General features: G+C 38.4%; 1 protein-coding gene across 10 annotated transcripts; it reads left to right on the top strand.

The window, feature by feature from the left end:
* The first annotated feature begins 4,091 nt into the window (after positions 1 to 4,091).
* Positions 4,092 to 17,568, top strand: LOC129761937 (zinc finger protein 271-like). Of its 10 annotated transcripts, none has more exons than XR_008740515.1 (21): positions 4,092 to 4,232; positions 4,475 to 4,998; positions 5,052 to 5,135; positions 5,195 to 5,278; positions 5,335 to 5,418; positions 5,475 to 5,558; positions 6,709 to 6,792; positions 6,848 to 6,931; positions 6,990 to 7,163; positions 7,325 to 7,408; positions 7,468 to 7,551; positions 7,608 to 7,691; positions 7,748 to 7,831; positions 7,887 to 8,066; positions 8,198 to 8,281; positions 8,341 to 8,424; positions 8,481 to 8,564; positions 8,621 to 8,704; positions 8,761 to 8,958; positions 17,188 to 17,364; positions 17,421 to 17,568. XR_008740515.1 is itself a non-coding variant. In XM_055759798.1 (19 exons), exons 1-19 carry the CDS (start codon positions 4,210 to 4,212, stop codon positions 8,847 to 8,849), a joined length of 2,166 nt encoding a protein of 721 aa, XP_055615773.1. In that variant the 5' UTR covers positions 4,092 to 4,209; the 3' UTR covers positions 8,850 to 15,241. The 10 variants fall into 10 exon arrangements, 6 of the variants coding, with proteins under 6 accessions (XP_055615773.1, XP_055615790.1, XP_055615798.1 ...); XR_008740516.1 differs by having other exon boundaries at positions 17,198 to 17,364; XR_008740512.1 differs by having other exon boundaries at positions 17,281 to 17,364.
* The last annotated feature ends 306 nt before the right edge of the window (positions 17,569 to 17,874 follow it).

Genomic DNA, 17,874 nt, shown 5'->3' on the forward strand with positions numbered 1-17,874 from the left:
CCGTGAGAATATGAACTCAGTAGATATATAAGACATAATAGACATAATTCGGGAAGATATTCTGCAATACTAACAGTTTCACACTGAGTAATGTCCATCTCATTTGGTCCGTCATACTCCAGTAATTGCACTTCTTCAACGGAACACTTCTTGTTTTGATGTGTAGTCGATCCCAAAATTGAGTAAACGCATTTCTTCTTTCGATGCATATGATTAACACACACATTTAACTAACTATGCGCGTAAGAAAGTTTCGCGAAAAGTTTTTTGCTAATTATTTATTCCAAAAAATTGAAAACAATCTCTATTTTAAGCATCGCAAAATTGAGTGTACACCTTAAATTTCTCCAAACAAATCAACCTTTCCTTTTCTTATCTTAATCTTTGCAAATTAGCGTACTTCTTTTCGTCAGATTGTGACGTACACACCAAACCACTGCTTGGGCAGTGTTGGTTTTTGTTTTTTGTAGATGTTTCAAGAAGTTTTTATCAAAATGGCAAGTAAGATGAAAGAAATAGTACAAAAGACTTGTCGAGGGATGACATTGATGAAAATAGCAGCAGCCGTCGCAAGAACCCACTCTACAGTAAAGAAAATCATAAACAAGTGGAAATACGAAAGAACCATGGAAAATCTCCCGGGTAGAGAACGCAAACGGATCCTATCTTCTGATGACAAACATTTCAAATTGCCTACCGAAGTATCCGGCATCACTGGAAGACCTGTCAGCGCAGACACTGTCCGGAGAGCAGCATACAGGAACAATATGGGAGGTCACGTTGGCCGTGGAAAGTATCTCAAAGGTGAAAACGACTACAGTTTGCTAAGGCTTAGGTAAACAGACCTAAGGAGTTCAGGAACAAGGTCTTTTATACGGATGAGCCGGAAACCAATCTATTTGAATCGAATGGAAGATAGATGGTGTGGATCAAACCAGGATCGGTGCTCTAGGCTCAGCATTTGGTTCCCACAGAGAAACACGGTGGTGGTAGTCAGTTGCAGTATGGTACATTGGTGGCTTCTGGAACTGGAACCATGGAGTTTACCGATTCGGCGATGGACAAGATTAAATTGCAGTCTCCCGTTCAGAAATTGGGTCTTCTTCGTGCTTACTACTTTCAATAGAATAACGACCCGAAGCAAACTGACCTCATCGTGCGGGAATACCTTCTCTATAATGTTCCAATCAACTCAAAACACCTTCGCAATCACGGGACTTGAACACTATTGAGTATCTATGGTGGGAAATCAAGAACCATCTGAAAAAATAAAAATCCAGGTAACAGAGCGAAACTCAAAACGACGATTACGGAGATCTGGGAGGCACTTCCGTCTACAGTGACCAGAAATCTCGTCTCGGCGTTTGCAGGAAGTTCTGGACGCCAAAGGGGGGCCATATAAAATACATCCATACCTCGCTATACGGCCGCTCTTTATACGGCATTTCGCTATAACGGCTCTCTCCAATTCAGACACGTTTTCTATTTACGGCCTAAAATGTTTCGTTATAACGGCAAAAAAAATTGAGGATTGGTTCAAAAATCACTATGAAAGAAGTTGTTGCGTACAACGCAATATAGACGGAACGAACCAACCAACAGCCAGCCAGTTCCATCTCCCCAACACAGACATCACATCCGATCATCGACGAAATAAATCCCCCCAACACAAATTGGTATAAATAGAGGAGCGCAATCGAGAACAATTTCATGGAAGATTCGGGTAAACGCGGCTAAAACCCAAGCGATTATTTTCCCACACCGTAACACGAAGCGACTTAAGCCTACATCGAGAGTGAAAGTACTGAACAGCGAGATAGAGTGGTCATCCGAGGTTCGCTACCTTGGTGTGATCCTAGATAGCAAACTCATCTTCCGTTCGCACGTAAATGATCGCGTTAACAAAGCCATCACCATGCTTCGTAACCTCTACCCGATCATCGCCAGGCGGGCTAAAACATGTACTGAGAACAAACTGGCAGTATTCAAACAAGTGGTGTCGCCGATGCTAGAGTACAGCTCTCCGGTCTGGAGTGGATGCGCAAGGTCTCACCTGAATAAGCTTCAGGTAGTTCAGAACCGCTTCCTGAAACTAATACTCAATCTTCCGTGGCACACGAGAACCACTGACGTCCACCGGCTAACTTGCTTCGACTCAATAGGAACTAGAATCGAGCAGTTCGAACAACGGCACATGGCCAGAACCCGACAGTCGGAATGGCACAAAATCAGGGACCTTTATCCCTAAATGTTGTAAATTTGTGTATATAGTAGTTTAAGTGTGTGTATATAGTAGGTTAAGTAAGTTTAAATCAAACCAAAATAGTTCAGTAACAACTGACAAAATGATACAACAACCATCTAGGAAAAATTTGATTTTATATAAATTAATTATATCAGTAACAGCTGAACTAAAGATTGAATCACCATGTGGAATCTCTTATATTGTAAACTAATTGTAAATCAAAAATTAAATTAATAAAATTAAATATATAATGAAAAAAAAAAATGAGAACAATTTCATTCCACATCCAAACTCTGTAAAGTGAACATCGAAATATATATAACAGTTGAATTGTCACACACGTGTTTCTATTGTGTAGCTTGCCAGGCCTTTCTCGCCACAAAAGACTTTTTTAAGACTAAAGAGTAAATAGTAAAGTTTTCTACAGTCCACTGGTTACCGTTGCAGTAGTTCTACTGCCCCCACCTGAGGAAATTCCCAGCAACATCCAGGATTTGTTTCAGCCTGTGTCGCTGACCCACCGCCGGGATTTCTTCACCGTACCATCGCGTGCAAGGAGCCGCGATCGGATATCACCCGTTCCGTAGCGAACAGAAGTGAAGAAATATTTGTGAGACAATAACTTAAGCAACATACAAATTAAGTTTGTATACATACACATATTCCATGAAACATGAATTTGTTTCATTTTTGTTTGTTGTTGATTCTTATGTATGTTTCATGTTTATGTTATGTGTGTTTTTTTATTTAAATGAAATAAGTTTAAACGAATTTAATTTTTGATTCAATTTAAATAAAAATAAAAAGTTAAAATGCAATTTGAATGATAAACCATGTTACATATTTAACAAATGAATTGGTATTAGAATAATTGATTCCTTATACGGCTTTTCGCTTTGCGGCCGAATTTCGTGGAACGTATCTAGGCCGTAAAGCGAGGTACTTTTGTTATCTGTTAACATTTCTGAACTTAATGAACTTTGATTGGCAAGAGTATCTAGCTTTGCATTGCCCTGAGATAGAAGCGCAACAAATCTGTTCCCAACGAGCTTGTAATCCTCAATCATTCTTGTGTATTTGTAAACCTTTTCGTGTAGGGATTGTAGAGTTCTAAGCTAACCACAAATGTTTATGAAAAGCCACCCTGGAGTTCCTGAAATGTAATTTAAGTTAAAACAACGTTGAACCGACGGCTTATACTGGCCGGTTTCACATTTTTTTACCAATTTTATCGCGTAATATGTACAAAAAAATTGCAAAAATTGACTAATCATTGGTAATATTTATCAAAAAAGTTGTCATGTTCGTCATATACACAAATTTTTGCTGAGAGTGTAGGTCAAAATATTAAGAAAAACATTTGGCATCCCTGTATTATTTATTTATTTTTGTCTGAAACTGCCAAACTAAACTTATACCCAAGGAAAGTAGAGTGGAAGGTAAAACGTAATGTCAGAATTGCCGTTCGGACATATCCTGTAAGTTTGAACTTATTTACATAGAACAACACTAAACATTGACTACAGTTTCGCCGGCACGGTTGATTGTCGTTATGAACAAGCACAAAAAACAAAGCTACAAATTATGCGCCAGTGGCGGTACCATGTTCAAAGCTGAATCACATTAGCCGAGTCAGCTGGCGGAAGCATGTGCATAAAGGTTACTAGGTTACTATTTTCAACGACAACTGTTTATTTATTATAATGCTTCAAATACCTTCGACGAAATCAAATGTAACCATACCAACGTAAGTAATAACATAAACAAATCCAAACTTTTCGTCTTGCCATTCCTCAAACGTCTTTTCTAAATAGTGTAAATTACGAGCCACCTGTTAACTCCACCATCTTGCTTATACCCAAAATAGCTTATTTTGTTTGTTTTTGAAATACGAGAAAGTGTTAAGAATTGGATAGTTTTGTGCTTTGAGATCATTTGAATAAATAAAATTTCACTGGAGTGAGATGGCATTTCCTAGCAACAATCCGTAAGTTTATTGTGATTCCTTTTTATCGCAGAATATATTCTCGCAAGTTGAATACTACTCAACCTTCGTGCATAAATCACAGAGAAACATGGAAGAGTGAATAAAACGAAAGAAAGAAGGATAATTTTCTTCTTTCTCGATGGCACTTTGTTCACCTCGAATTTCAGTGACTTAAGGAACGTTCTTGCATTCTTCGATATTTTTGAACGAACAATTGCTTCTCAATGATTCCAATTCAACAGTGACCCATGCAGCTTTTGTTCGGGTATATGCAATAGGGAATTCCGTCACGCGCTGGTCCCCACTCAAGTAGAAGAGCAGAAGCTGAAGACTATACTGCAGAAATTGAGTAATATCACTTCCCAGTTAAGCAGTTATCCTACGTGTGATAAATGCCGCCAAGAATTCATAATGGTCCACAACTTTTCCGAAAGTAGTTTCCAAACATTGTCCAGCCCCGAAATAACTGACATTAAGATGGAGCCAGAGTTAATCATAAATGAATATGAACCGTCGGATAATGGTAATATTGATACAGATCCTATATCTTGTTGTGTGCCAGTTGAACAAGTAGTGGGAATGCATATTAATGGAGCAAAAGAAGAGTTATTCTACAGTAGCGAAATGAATGAAAACGACGATAATATATCACTGGTTCCGGTTGGTGGAACAAATACACAAAGAAAAGGTAATTTGGATGGTTCACAGAAAGATGTTCACTCACCTTCAGTTCACCACAAACATAAGAAAGAATTGGCGGACGAAGGTTTGATGAAAGACTATTGTTTTCTGTGAACATTAACTGACAATCTATTTCAGGAGAGAAATCGTTTAAATGTGAAAAATGTGACAAAACATATAGCTCACAACAAGGCCTCAAGATCCACGTTCGATCTCATACAGGTTGGTTGAACTAGTTCTGTTCAATAATTTAATAATTCAGAAGCATCTTGTTTTTGTAGGTGAACGTCCTTATTCTTGTTCACACTGTTCAAAAGTGTTCAAGGATCCTTCATCGTGTAATCTTCACATTCGAATTCATAGTGGTTGGTAAAAAACGGTTTACTACATTGAAATATTCAGCATGCTCATTCCTTTGCAGATGAACGTCCCTATACTTGTTCACTTTGTTCCAAGGCATTTAAGGGTAAAACAGCGCTCAAACGGCACATTCGAATTCATATTGGTTAGAAAATCATATTTCAAAATAATGAACTATTCAGCAATGTAATTCCTTTGCAGATGAACGTCCTCATTCTTGTCCACATTGTCCGAAAGCATTCAAGCATCATACATCGCTCATCCAGCACATTCGAACTCATACAGGTTGGTAAAGAATGTCTCACTACCCTTAGAAAAATCCTCGGTCGAAAACTACTAAATACATTTGGTAATGCAAAATTAGTAGAATGTACAAATTTTTTGTACATATTGTCAACAAACCCGCATCCCTACCAGAGATTAGTATATTTTACTCGATAACATTAGTAAGCTTGGATATTGTCATATCTGAAAATTGGTTAGAAAAGCGCGTATTAACCATTTTCATTGTTCCTATAAGGCAATACGGAGGTATAATAAGGATATAATTCTGATACGTGCATTTTCGGCGAGAAAATGTAGCCGATATTGGGCTTCCGAATCATTGTTCTGCTTGACATATGTGTTTATTAGTACGGTCGAAAATGACTATAGATTGGTAGTATTTACCAAAAAATTCGTTATATTTACTAATTATTTCTCTCAGTGTATTGACGAATTTACGCAAAGCTGAGTCAGCTCATGCGACAACTACATTAGAGCTTTGAACTACAAAAGTGATGATGTTTGTTTATTCTGTGCACTTAAAGCGCGGATCGGTCGTGATTATTTTCATTAATTTCTGTGTAAAATCACTTTCGCCATTGAATGTCATCAGTTAATCGTAAGAAAATAATATTTTTGTCTATTTACAATGGTCTCAACACCCGATTGGACCAAAGACATAGATAATCTTCGAAATGTTTATGCTTGATCGTGAATATAGGTTATGAGTACTAACTACCGGACATTTTTCAGAAGCTCAAACTGCGAATAATGACGATGCAATCGATATCATATCAAGTTGGTTGATATCATTGATTATGCAGCGGCTTCCTTTCGGCTGATACGAGAAGGATCTTCAGTATTTGAAGCGCAACAAATGCCAACCATCATTTGCCTAGTGAAAAAGTGGTAGATTATAACACTTGTACCAATCATTCGTCATATGTAATGAATTAAACAATGTAAAAGATGATTTTCTAACTTTCCAGCGTAGAAAGAATATTTGACTCCGGGAAATATGCGGAAAATGTCTGATTTTTCAAAACAAATCAAACCAATTCCATAGCAAAAAAAAACAAAACATCATCATTTTACTCGCTGCGCCATCTGGTTGCAATTCTAACGTAAATTCGTCAATAATGAATCATTAAATAGGGTAATTCCTTTGCAGATGAACGTCCCTATTCTTGTCCACATTGTACAAAGGCGTTTACCCAACAAGGAGGGCTCGAACAGCACATTCGAATTCATACGGGTTGGTAGAGAATTTTTTAGCAATATAAACCATTCAGCAGGCACATTCATTGCAGGCGAACGTCCCTATCCGTGTCCTCATTGTCAGAAAGCATTCAGACAACTTTCTTCTTTCAAAGCGCACGTTCGAACTCACATGGGTTGGTAAAAAAAAGCGTTTATTACAATGAACTATTCAGCATGGTCATTCCTTTGCAGAAAAACTGCGGTCGGATGATAGTAACATTTTTGATACAGTCCTAATATCGCACTCTGCGCCAATTGATAAAGTAGACGAAATGCATGTCAAAGGAGCAAAAGAAGAGTTATGCATTAGCGAAATGAACCAAAGCGACAATAATATATCACTGATTCCGAATATGCAAAGAAAAGGTAATTTGGATAGCTCACAGGAGTAGGTTCACTCATCTTCAGTTCGTCATAAACATAAGAAAGGGTTTAGGGACGAAGGATTGATGAAAGACCACGTTGGTTACTTTCGGGAGACAATGTAGTATTATTTTATGTAAACATTGACTGACAATCTATTTCAGGAGAAAAACGGTTTAAATGTGAAAAGTGTGACAACACATATAGCTCAAAATTTGGACTCAAGATCCACGTTCGATCTCATACAGGTTGGTAGAACTAGCTCTGTTCAATAATTCAATAATCCAGAAGCATCTTGTATATGTAGGTGAACGTCCCTATTCTTGTTCACACTGTTCAAAAGTGTTCAAGGATTCTACATCGTGTAATCTTCACATTCGAATTCATAGGGGTTGGTAAAAAAGGGTTTACTACAATGAAATATTCAGCATGGTCATTCCTTTGCAGATGAACGTCCCTATACTTGTCCGTTTTGTTCCAAGGCATTTAAGAATAATGCAGTGCTCAAACGGCATATTCGAATTCATACTGGTTAGTAAATGATTTTTCAGTAAAATGAATCAATCAGCAATGTAATTCCTTTGCAGATGATCGTCCTCATTCTTGTCCACATTGTATGAAAAGATTTATTCAACCTTCAGAGCTCAAGAAGCACGTTCAAACTCATAAAGGTTGGTAAAAATGTCTTACTATAGTGACTCATTAAGCAGGGTCTTCCCTGTGCAGAAAAACTGTGGTCGGATAATAGTAACTTTCCTGATACAGACATAATACCGTACTCTGCGCCAATTCAAAAAGTAGACGAAATGCATGACAAAGAAGAGTTATTCTCCATGAGCGAAATGAACGAAAACGACGATAATATATCACTGATTCCAGTTGGTAGAACAAATACACAAAGAAAAGGTAAGTTGGATGGTTCACAGGAGAAAGTTCACTCACCTCCAATTCGCCATAAACATAAGAAAGGGTTTGCGAACGAAGGTTTGATGAAAGACTATTGTTTTCTGTGAACATTAACTGACAATCTATTTCAGGAGAGAAACCGTTTAAATGTGAAGAGTGTGACAAACCATATAGCTCAAAACAAGCACTCGAGATTCACGTTCGATCTCATACAGGTTGGTTGAACTAGTTCTGTTCAATAATTTAATAATTCAGAAGCATCTTGTCTTTGTAGGTGAACGTCCTTATTCTTGTTCACACTGTTCAAAAAGGTTCAAGGATCTTTCATCGTGTAATCGTCACATTCGAATTCATAGTGGTTGGTAAAAAAGGGTTTACTACAATGAAATATTCAGCTTCGTTATTCCCTTGCAGATGAACGTCCCTATGCTTGTCCACTTTGTTCCAAGGCATTTAAGGGTAGTAGAACGCTCAAACTGCACATTCGAATTCATACTGGTTGGTAAATGATATTACAACATAATGAATCATTCAGCAATGTAATTCCTTTGCAGGTGAACGTCCTCATTCTTGTCCACATTGTCCGAGAGCATTCATCCAACGTTCATCCCTCAACCAGCACATTCGAACTCATACGGGTTGGTAGAGAATTGTTAAGAGATATAAACCATTCAGCAGGGTCATTTCATTGCAGGCGAACGTCCCTATCCGTGTCCTCATTGTCAGGAAACATTCAGAAAACGTTTATCTCTCAAGGCACACATTCGAACTCATACGGGTTGATTGAGAATTGATGACGTAGGACTACGTCTGTCAATAAGGGTGCCAAATCAGAAAACAGGTCACGATTTTATGGAATAAGTGTTAACTTTAATAACTAATAGGAGTACCGGTAAGTTTCTTCGTTTTTTCAAAAATTAATGCTTTATTCTGCAAAAAGGTACAATAATCGTTAGCTAACTGATCCTGGTTTAACTGGTCTGCGTTTTAACTGGGCGGATGTTAAAAAGCAGAATTTCGTAAACAGTCGACGCCATATTTATTTGCTTAGGGGCATTCTAATGTAATTTGAAATGTTGTGAAAATTGACATTATTTTCGCATGACAGAAACAGAAAAATAATTTCCTCAAATTATATTTCATATCTGTCGTGGCACTCAATGCGAAACTTCCATTGGAATCCTTTTTTTTATCCAATTTCATGATCAACCCGAATCAAACAATTCATTGAAGCTTCCCTCGATTTTATTTGACGTTTAACATGCCGGACCAGTTAAAACGCAAATGTCGAAAACTGGTCTTCCCTTTCCGCCCAGTTAGTGAATGTTTACTGTAGTAATCGGACGGAGCAATGTCTGGAGAATACGGCGGGTGGGATAGTACCTCCCATTTCAGCGTTTCCAAGTACGTTTTGACCGGCTTCGCGACATGCGACCGAGCATTGTCGCGCTGTAAAATAACTTTATCGTGTCTTTGCTCGTATTGTGGCCATTTTTCCTTCAGTGCACGGCTCAAACGCATCAATTGTCGGTAGAAGTCGTCCGTAATTGTTTCATTCGGTTTTACCAGCTCATAGTACACCACACCCAGCTGGTCCCACCAAATAGACAGCATAACCATCTGGCCGTGAATATTCCGCGCGGCCGTCGATGTTGATGCATGACCGGGGTATCCATACGTTGCTTGATGTTTAGGATTGTCGTAATGGACCCACTTTTCATCGCCAGTAAGGATTCGATGCAAAAAAAACCTTTCTTTTATGCCGTTGGAGCAGTTGTTCGCACGTGAAAAAACGGCGTTCGACGTCTCGTGGCTTCAATTCATACGGCACCCAATGTCCTATCTTTTGAATCATTCCCATTGCTTTTAAACGATCGGATATGGTTTGCTGAGCTACTCCATGTGTATCTGCAAGTTCTAGTTGCGTTTGTGACGGATATTGATCGAGTAAAGCCTCCAAATCTTTTTTTTTCAAACTTTTTTGGCGGTCCGGAATGTTCTTCGTCTTCCAAATCAAAATTACCACTTTTAAACCATGCAAACCACGTTTGACACGTTCGTTCAGTTGGAGCAAGGTCACCATAAACTTCCACCAAAATGCGATGACTTTCCGTAACCTTTTTCTTCATATTGAAGTAATGACATAACACTCCCCGCAAAACACTCTCGTTGGTATGAAATTTGACATATTCGAAGTGGCAAAAAACTACAGGGTTTTCCATTTCGGGCTTCCGAAAGTATACAGCCCTGCGCTGACAACCGTTTGACATAGCTGTCAACCAAAGCGTCATATCGTTAGTTGAATGTCTGCCATTTTACAATATGGATCGTTTTAGCATCGCACAACGTGTTAATTTTGTTAAATTATACTATAAAAATGATGAAAAACCGGCAAATGTTTTTCGAGCATTACGGACGGATTTTGGTCGTCATGGACGGCCTACAGAGCACACAATCGCTAATGTAGTGCGTAAATTCGAACAAACTGGGTCCGTAGCGGATATTGTGAAACCTGTGCATCATCGTAATGTGCGTTCGGCCGAAAATATTGCTGCTGTTGCTGCCAGTGTGGAGGATGACCCGAATGTTTCGATTCCACGGCGTGCTCAGCAATTGGGCTTGTCAAACACATCATTGTGGCGAATTTTGCATTTGGACTTGCACCTACATCCATATAAAGTCCAACTGGTACAAAAATTAGAGCGTGGTGACCATGTAATGCGTCGGGCATACGTCGATTGGGTGAACGAACAACAGCAACAAAATGCTGATTTTTCGCATCAAATTTTCTTCAGAGATGAGGCACATTTCGAGCTCGGTGGCTATGTGAACACCCAAAATTTCCGTATATGGGGCTCAGAAAATCCACACATGATTGTTGAGAGGCCATTGCATCCGTCAAAAGTCACTGTTTAGTGCGCATTATGGTCTGGTGGAGTCATCGGGTCGTATTTCTTTGAAAATGAGGACGGCGAGACGGTAACTGTGAATGGTGAGCGCTATGGCCGCATGTTAACCGATTTTTTTTGCCACAAATTGAAGATATAGATACGGATGACATGTGGTTTCAGCCGGACGGCGCCACGTGCCACACAACACGACCGAACATGGCCATATTTCGAAATTTGAGAGACGCATAATTTCGTGTTTTGGTGATGCCAATTGGCCGTCCAGATCATGCGATTTGAACCCGCTAAACTTTTTTTTGTGGGGTTATGCGAAAGACCGTGTCTATGCCAACTCTCCGCAAACTCTTGAACATTTGAAAGACAACATTCGTGAATTTATGACCGAGATACCGTCCCATATGTGCCGAAAAGTCATCGAAAATTACCTGTTCCGGATCAAGGTGTGCGAGGAAGCCCTAGGTGAACATTTGAATGATGTTGTATTTCACACATAATGGCATAAACCAAACTTTAATTTGAAATAAAAGTTTAATCGAAATTCGAATTCTAAGTGTGTTTTATTTCAATTTACTTTCGGAATTTGAAGTTGGAAAACCCTGTATATTGTTTACGCTTCAACTTTTTGACATATACTGAAAAAGACGCGCAATGACAGTACCTTTCCAACGAATGTCTGGAAATTTAATTCACTAGAATAATAATCAAGTTACGCCGGTGTAAAAGCGTAGAAACTTACCGGTACACCTAATGTTTCCACTACTAACGAATTGGATGATTTGTATTCCAATCGAATCGGAAATTCTCTAAGATTTGTTTCATATGCTATGATTCTCTTAATCGTAAACAGTTTAAATTAGCGAAAATTAAAAGCATTCCCATTTCCTCATATATTTGTTTTGCGAATCAAGCGCAGCGTTCGTTCTGAGGGGAATTTGTACACCATTTCGCGATAGACCGCAGAGATATTTGCATCATTCGATAGTTCATATTTCAATGCACCTATTACAAAAAAGAATATTACATATTCTCTGAAATTAACTTTGAACAACCGGAAAATGTCATGCATTGGACCCTATTATGTAATTCGAGTCGTGAAGAAATTTACTCTATTTTTCTATTATAAATACCGAGCAAGTCGATCCCATCGACTTAGTGGAAGCTATCGTTATCGTTTATTTATTTTGGCTTGACATCTTTATAACATGGCCTGATTCACAATTTTTTTTCAAAGTAACTCGGTTCATGACTATCTCTCTACAATTCCGCGGGCACCCCGTGCTCACCATGTCATGCTCCACTTGGTCTAACCACCATGCTCGTTGTGGTCCTCGTCGTCTCGTACCAGCCGGATTTCCGATGAACACCATTTTTGCAGGACAGTTGTCCGACATTCTTGCAACATGTCCTGCCCGGCGTGTCAGCTTTGGTCACTACTGGGTTTTGGGTTCTGGGATACTGGGTTCGCCGGTGTGTTGCGTGAGCTCGTGATTCATCCTTCACCTGCATACGCTATCCTCCTGTACACCGCCGAAGATGGTTCTTAACACCCGTCGTTCAAAGACTCCGAGTGTTCGCAGGTCCTCTTAGTTTCGTGCCCGTAGAGAACAACCAGTCTTATGAGCGTTTTGTTCCCTGTTTTGTTATTTCGCACGAATGCTAAGTCTGTTTGACCATAAGTGTTTGTGGAGACCATAGTAGCGTCTCCGGATCTCACGGCTGGTATCATCTACCTACTACTTCGAACTCATCGCCGTCGATCATTACACTACTACCTAATCGGGTCCTGTCGTGCTCGAATCCGGAAGCCAACATGTATTTGGTTTTAGACGCATTGATTTTCAGTTCAATTCTCTCTGCTTCGTACTTTAGTGTGCTGTAATGTTCAGCTACCGTCTCAAATGTTCTGCCGACAATGTCTACGTCATCAGCGAAGTAGATGAATTGACTGGATCTATTGAAAATCGTAACGCGGAAGTTAAACGCCGCTTGTTGCGAGCAGCGGAAAATCTTCGGACACCGGGTTTTGAGCAGCACAAACGAATTTATCGTTTAGTACAGGTTTAAACTGGAATTTATTTATTGAATCGTATGCAACTTTAAGGTGAAGGTGCCACAATAGCGCTCATTTCTTTCATCTCTTTCCCTCGCCCTAAAGCCAATAATTTTGCGAAACAGTGTGAAGAAAGTGATCATTTTCGCACACTTCCCATCAAGTAATATAAACCAAACTCTAATCGATTACTTACAAGATATTAAATTTTCATCTGCCGTCGCAATGTATAGTGAAAAACGTCGGAAAACTCGAGCTAGTGCTCTGGAAGTAAAATTTTCAATTTTCCGCAATGATTTTGTTTGTAATTGGTGAAAGCATTGTTTTTTTTTCGACACTGATGTCAGACAACATTATCGGAACAGCTATAAAAACCACTCAATAGAATGTTACTCCTGAGTCATAGCGTTTCATGTCATGAAATTCAATAAAATAAAAAAAAATAAAATTGAGTTGATATCAATACAATTATTGTATTTACGTTTAATGAGTCTATAATGTAAGTTTTAGCAACTTTAACATTGGTTAAGAAAATTGTATTGCAGAGCTCGGAACACTGCCACGGCTGCCTCTGCTGTCAAAAAATAGTAAACGGAGAAGTATTACATTCAATCAAAATACCTTGCCCAACGAAGAGAAGGGTTAAGGCTCTCCAACGTGAATATTTGAAAAAAATACGATCAACGGAGGAAAATATTAAGGAATTATCAACATCGAGTTACTGTGCAGAAGAACTTGTTAATACCAGAAGAGCCCCAATCACCGCTCATTATTGACTGTTGTTCCGGTCGAACGTGGAAGTGTGATATTTTTATCGTGAATATGGGTGGTATGAATGTTTCTTTAGGCTATATCACAGTTCAAGTCGGATTTATATTATTCCGACACGTTACGTTGCATGCAGGATAAATATTATTGCAAGTGTTTTAAATGTATATGTGTATATATGAGAGGATACGATCTAACAAAGACATGAGGATTAGAATCTGTTTTCAAAGGTTACGGTAAAGTTACAACCAAATCAATCACGCTTTAGGGTTATTAAAAAATTATAATTTCGTTCATTTCTGAGAAAATATGAAAAGTTATAAACAAGCGAATTGATTGCAATGAGTTCGCAGTCCTACGTTAACAACAGGGTTTCCACATATACAGAACATTCTATATTTCACATATTTTGACGTAGGACTACGTCTTTCATTTCTATACCAGGGTGTAAAATCAAAGTTTCGAAAACGAAAGCGTTACGCCGGAGACCGAGATTTTGAGCGTTAATAGCTCCTAAACAACTGAACGAAATGGTATGATAAACACTGCATTCGAAAGATAAAATGTCTACGCGTTATATACTTGTTACTTTTTGATCCAAAAACTTGTTTCAATAGTCTTAAAATTGCTTTCAAAACAGGCTATTGAAATCACCAATCGGTATATAAGCGAGCGGCGCTCGGAAATACACTCAGTTCTAATTGAACAGCGATTGGAGCATGTTGTCGCTGTTACGGTGAAGCTCTTTATTTATCATGAAAGCGCGGATGAACGGTGTCACCAAGAGCCTGTTTGTGCACCCTAGGCCAGAAGGGAATCTATCAGGAGGAGAGTGATGCCACAAACGGTTCCCTGGGAAGACATCGCTACACACACATACACGCGCGGCTATTAACAGGTGGTTATCGAGTTGGCATTAACCACTGGTGGGCTTCCAGTATCGAGGAAAATGTGGAAATATCTAATCGTTACTGAAAATAATCTGCCAGTTCCTTTGGGAATTTTCAAAATATATTCATGTGAAAGAGTTTAATTGAATGTTTTCTGTCCATGTAACACTGTGACCAAATATGTTTCAATCAAGTGCTATTAACAGGTGGTTATCGAGTTGGCATTAACCACTGGTGGGCTTCCAGTATCGAGGAAAATGTGGAAATATCTAATCGTTACTGAAAATAATCTGCCAGTTCTTTTGGGAATTTTCAAAATATATTCATGTTAAAGAGTTTATTTGAATGTTTTCTTTCCATGTAACACTGTGATCAAATACATTTGGTTTTGTGGTTTTTCAATCAATCGCAATTAACAGGATAGCTTCAGAAGATTATTCTTCCCCATCAGTAGGATATTTCCGTATCCAATATTGTATGCGCCCGCAATCGATTATTGCTCAATCGCCGAAAGTTCCGAGCTCAGAGAGTTCATTCCCCTCTCGTTTGCCTTCCAAATTGCCATCGTAAACCACACCTTCTCTCGATTCAATCACACACAAAAAGCATACTTAAGCGATATTCTGATGGTGAGACACATTCATTTTTCGTGAGGACATCGACAAGACAACATCGTTGCCTAACGTGCTGGAGGAGGTGGACGGCGAAGGATCGACACATACACGCGCAGAACTCTTTCCGTTAGGATGCCATTCAGCATCGAGAAAGTTACGGAAAGATCTAATCATTGCTGGAAAATAATCTGCCAGTTCCTTTGGGAATTTTCAAAATATATTCATGTGAAAGAGTTTAATTGAATGTTTTCTATCCATGTAACACTGTGACCAAATATGTTTCAATCAAGTGCAATTAACAGGTGGTTATCGAGTTGGTATTAACCACTGGTGGGCTTCCAGTATCGAGGAAAATGTGGAAATATCTAATCGTTACTGAAAATAATCTGCCAGTTCCTCTGGGAATTTTCAAAATATATTCATGTGAAAGAGTTTAATTGAATGTTTTCTATCCATGTAACACTGTGACCAAATACATTTGGTTTTGTGGTTTTTCAATCAATCGCAATCAACAGGATAGCTTCTGAAGATTATTCTTCCCCATCAGTAGGATATTTCCGTATCCAATATTGGATGCATAAACCGCTCTCGTTTTCGAAGTTCTCCAAATATTCATTCATTCAGAATGAATTCAGATTCAACATCATACAAATGATCTCTAAATCAACGATAGTCCTACGTCACCCTTGCGGTTATACCATAGATATAACCCACTTCCTGTTTTTTAGATACAGAATCTGTATATACAGAATTACAGATTTTTTTTAAATTCAATTTTGAATATTGAACTTATTATAGTGCATACATGGATAACTTGATTTATAAAAAAAGTTGAAGGCAACGCAACGAGATGGCTTTCGTTGTAATCAGTTGCTTAGCGAAATCTTGAGCGATTTGAAGAGCTTAAACTATTCTTTTCGTTCCAAATTAAGTATAACCATAATCAAACCAGCAAACGTATATTGACTCATTTAAACGATCCTCTGACTAAACCGATTCTACCGTTCCTAAACTTTGGTCTACCGCTCATCAATCACGTCAATTGCACTTTTCAATCAGAAAGTTCTCAATTTTACAACTTTATAATTAGACAAAAATGTTATTGTTGATTATGTTGGGTAACTTATGTTTGAAGAACTAGGTGCAACGATTCGCGAAAGATTTGAAGACTGTCTGAAGAATCCTTAGGATACGTTGGTATCGAAAAGTAAAAGCTGAAATAGTATGGGATGCAGCTAGGAGGCTGACCTTCAATTCGATTTGTTGTGACTTCGATATTGAACTCGTGAAACATATTTCAAAGCGATTTGATTTCAACAATCCGGTTATCAAAACTGCGGCCTTAATAAACCGTCAAAATTTCGTCAAGCTACCAAACCTTAATGATTTGATGCGCCAATTTCCTCAACTCGTTGAAGCCGGTAATAGACAAGGCTTGGATAAAGAATTCAGGCTACTCAAGACGAATCTCATTGAGCAAAAATTGAGTGACTCAAATGGTCCCTGCTGTTGGATGTCAAAAGGCATGATGGGAATTTGTTGAATATTTTCGCTTCCCAATGACAATTAAACAAAATTCGGAAATCGGTTGGCCCCCACAATTATAGACTCTATTTTGAAAGCGAAAAACTATATATCGGCACAAGGAAGAGCTTCGAGGAGGAAATTGACGAATTATTTGAAGTCAAAGCTCAACAGAACCATGTATAACCATCATACAATTCAGAGGATTGGAAGAAAACCTTTTTATGGTTTATTGTGATGTATTGACACGACTTCAACAACTCATAAATAGGAAAAATAAATTCAAAATGAAAATAAACCTTTATTTTAATTTTTTACTTTCATTTTTCGATACAGATTTTTTTTTGCTAAAATACAGTTATACAGTTTTTTTCAGAAAATTTTATAGAATTAAATGTGGCAACCCTGGTTATCAGTTTCATCCTACCTTGAACACCACCATCCTATTTTATTATACAGGTGAACGTCCTTATTCTTGTTCTGATTGCCAGGAAGCGTTCAAGAATTGTACATCGCTCAAACTGCATATTCGAACCCATACAGGTTGGTAAAGAATGTCTTATTCTAATGAACCATTCAGCAGGATATTTCCTTTGCAGCATCCCTATTCTTGCCCACATTGTCCGGCGGAGCATAGGACACAAACAGCACGCCACATTGTAACACATACGGGATGGTAAAGAAAGTTTTACTTCAATGAACAATTAAACACAATCGTTATTTCGCAGAGAAACGTCCTTATTCTTGTCTACATTGTCCGAAAGCGTTTAGGGAGACTTCAGGGTTCAAAGAGCGTATTAGAATATATATGGGTAGGAAAAAATGTTTCCCTAGAATAAAAAATTCAGAGTAACTCCTTTGCAGGTAAATGTCCCTATTCGTGTATTGTCTCAAAGCGTTTTCGCATGTTTCAACATTTAGAAAACACCTGAAAACACATAAGATACAGGCGACTCGGGGAAGAAATCAAAAATTATTTGAATAGTAAATAACAAAAAACACACAAATAGCACACCATTTCTCCGCTCCTACCGAACTCTCGTCCTCGCCTAG

The sequence above is a fragment of the Toxorhynchites rutilus genome, chromosome 1, assembly GCF_029784135.1.
Source record: "Toxorhynchites rutilus septentrionalis strain SRP chromosome 1, ASM2978413v1, whole genome shotgun sequence".
In the NCBI taxonomy this organism is placed as follows: domain Eukaryota; kingdom Metazoa; phylum Arthropoda; class Insecta; order Diptera; family Culicidae; genus Toxorhynchites; species Toxorhynchites rutilus.

Excerpts from the sequence above, each read along its gene's own strand:
- LOC129761937 (XM_055759798.1), top strand. The coding sequence starts at position 4,210 with ATGGCATTTCCTAGCAACAATCC. Across the intron at positions 4,999-5,051 it reads GAAAGAATTGGCGGACGAAG|GAGAGAAATCGTTTAAATGT; the intron begins GTTTGATGAAAG and ends AATCTATTTCAG. Across the intron at positions 8,425-8,480 it reads TCACATTCGAATTCATAGTG|ATGAACGTCCCTATGCTTGT; the intron begins GTTGGTAAAAAA and ends ATTCCCTTGCAG.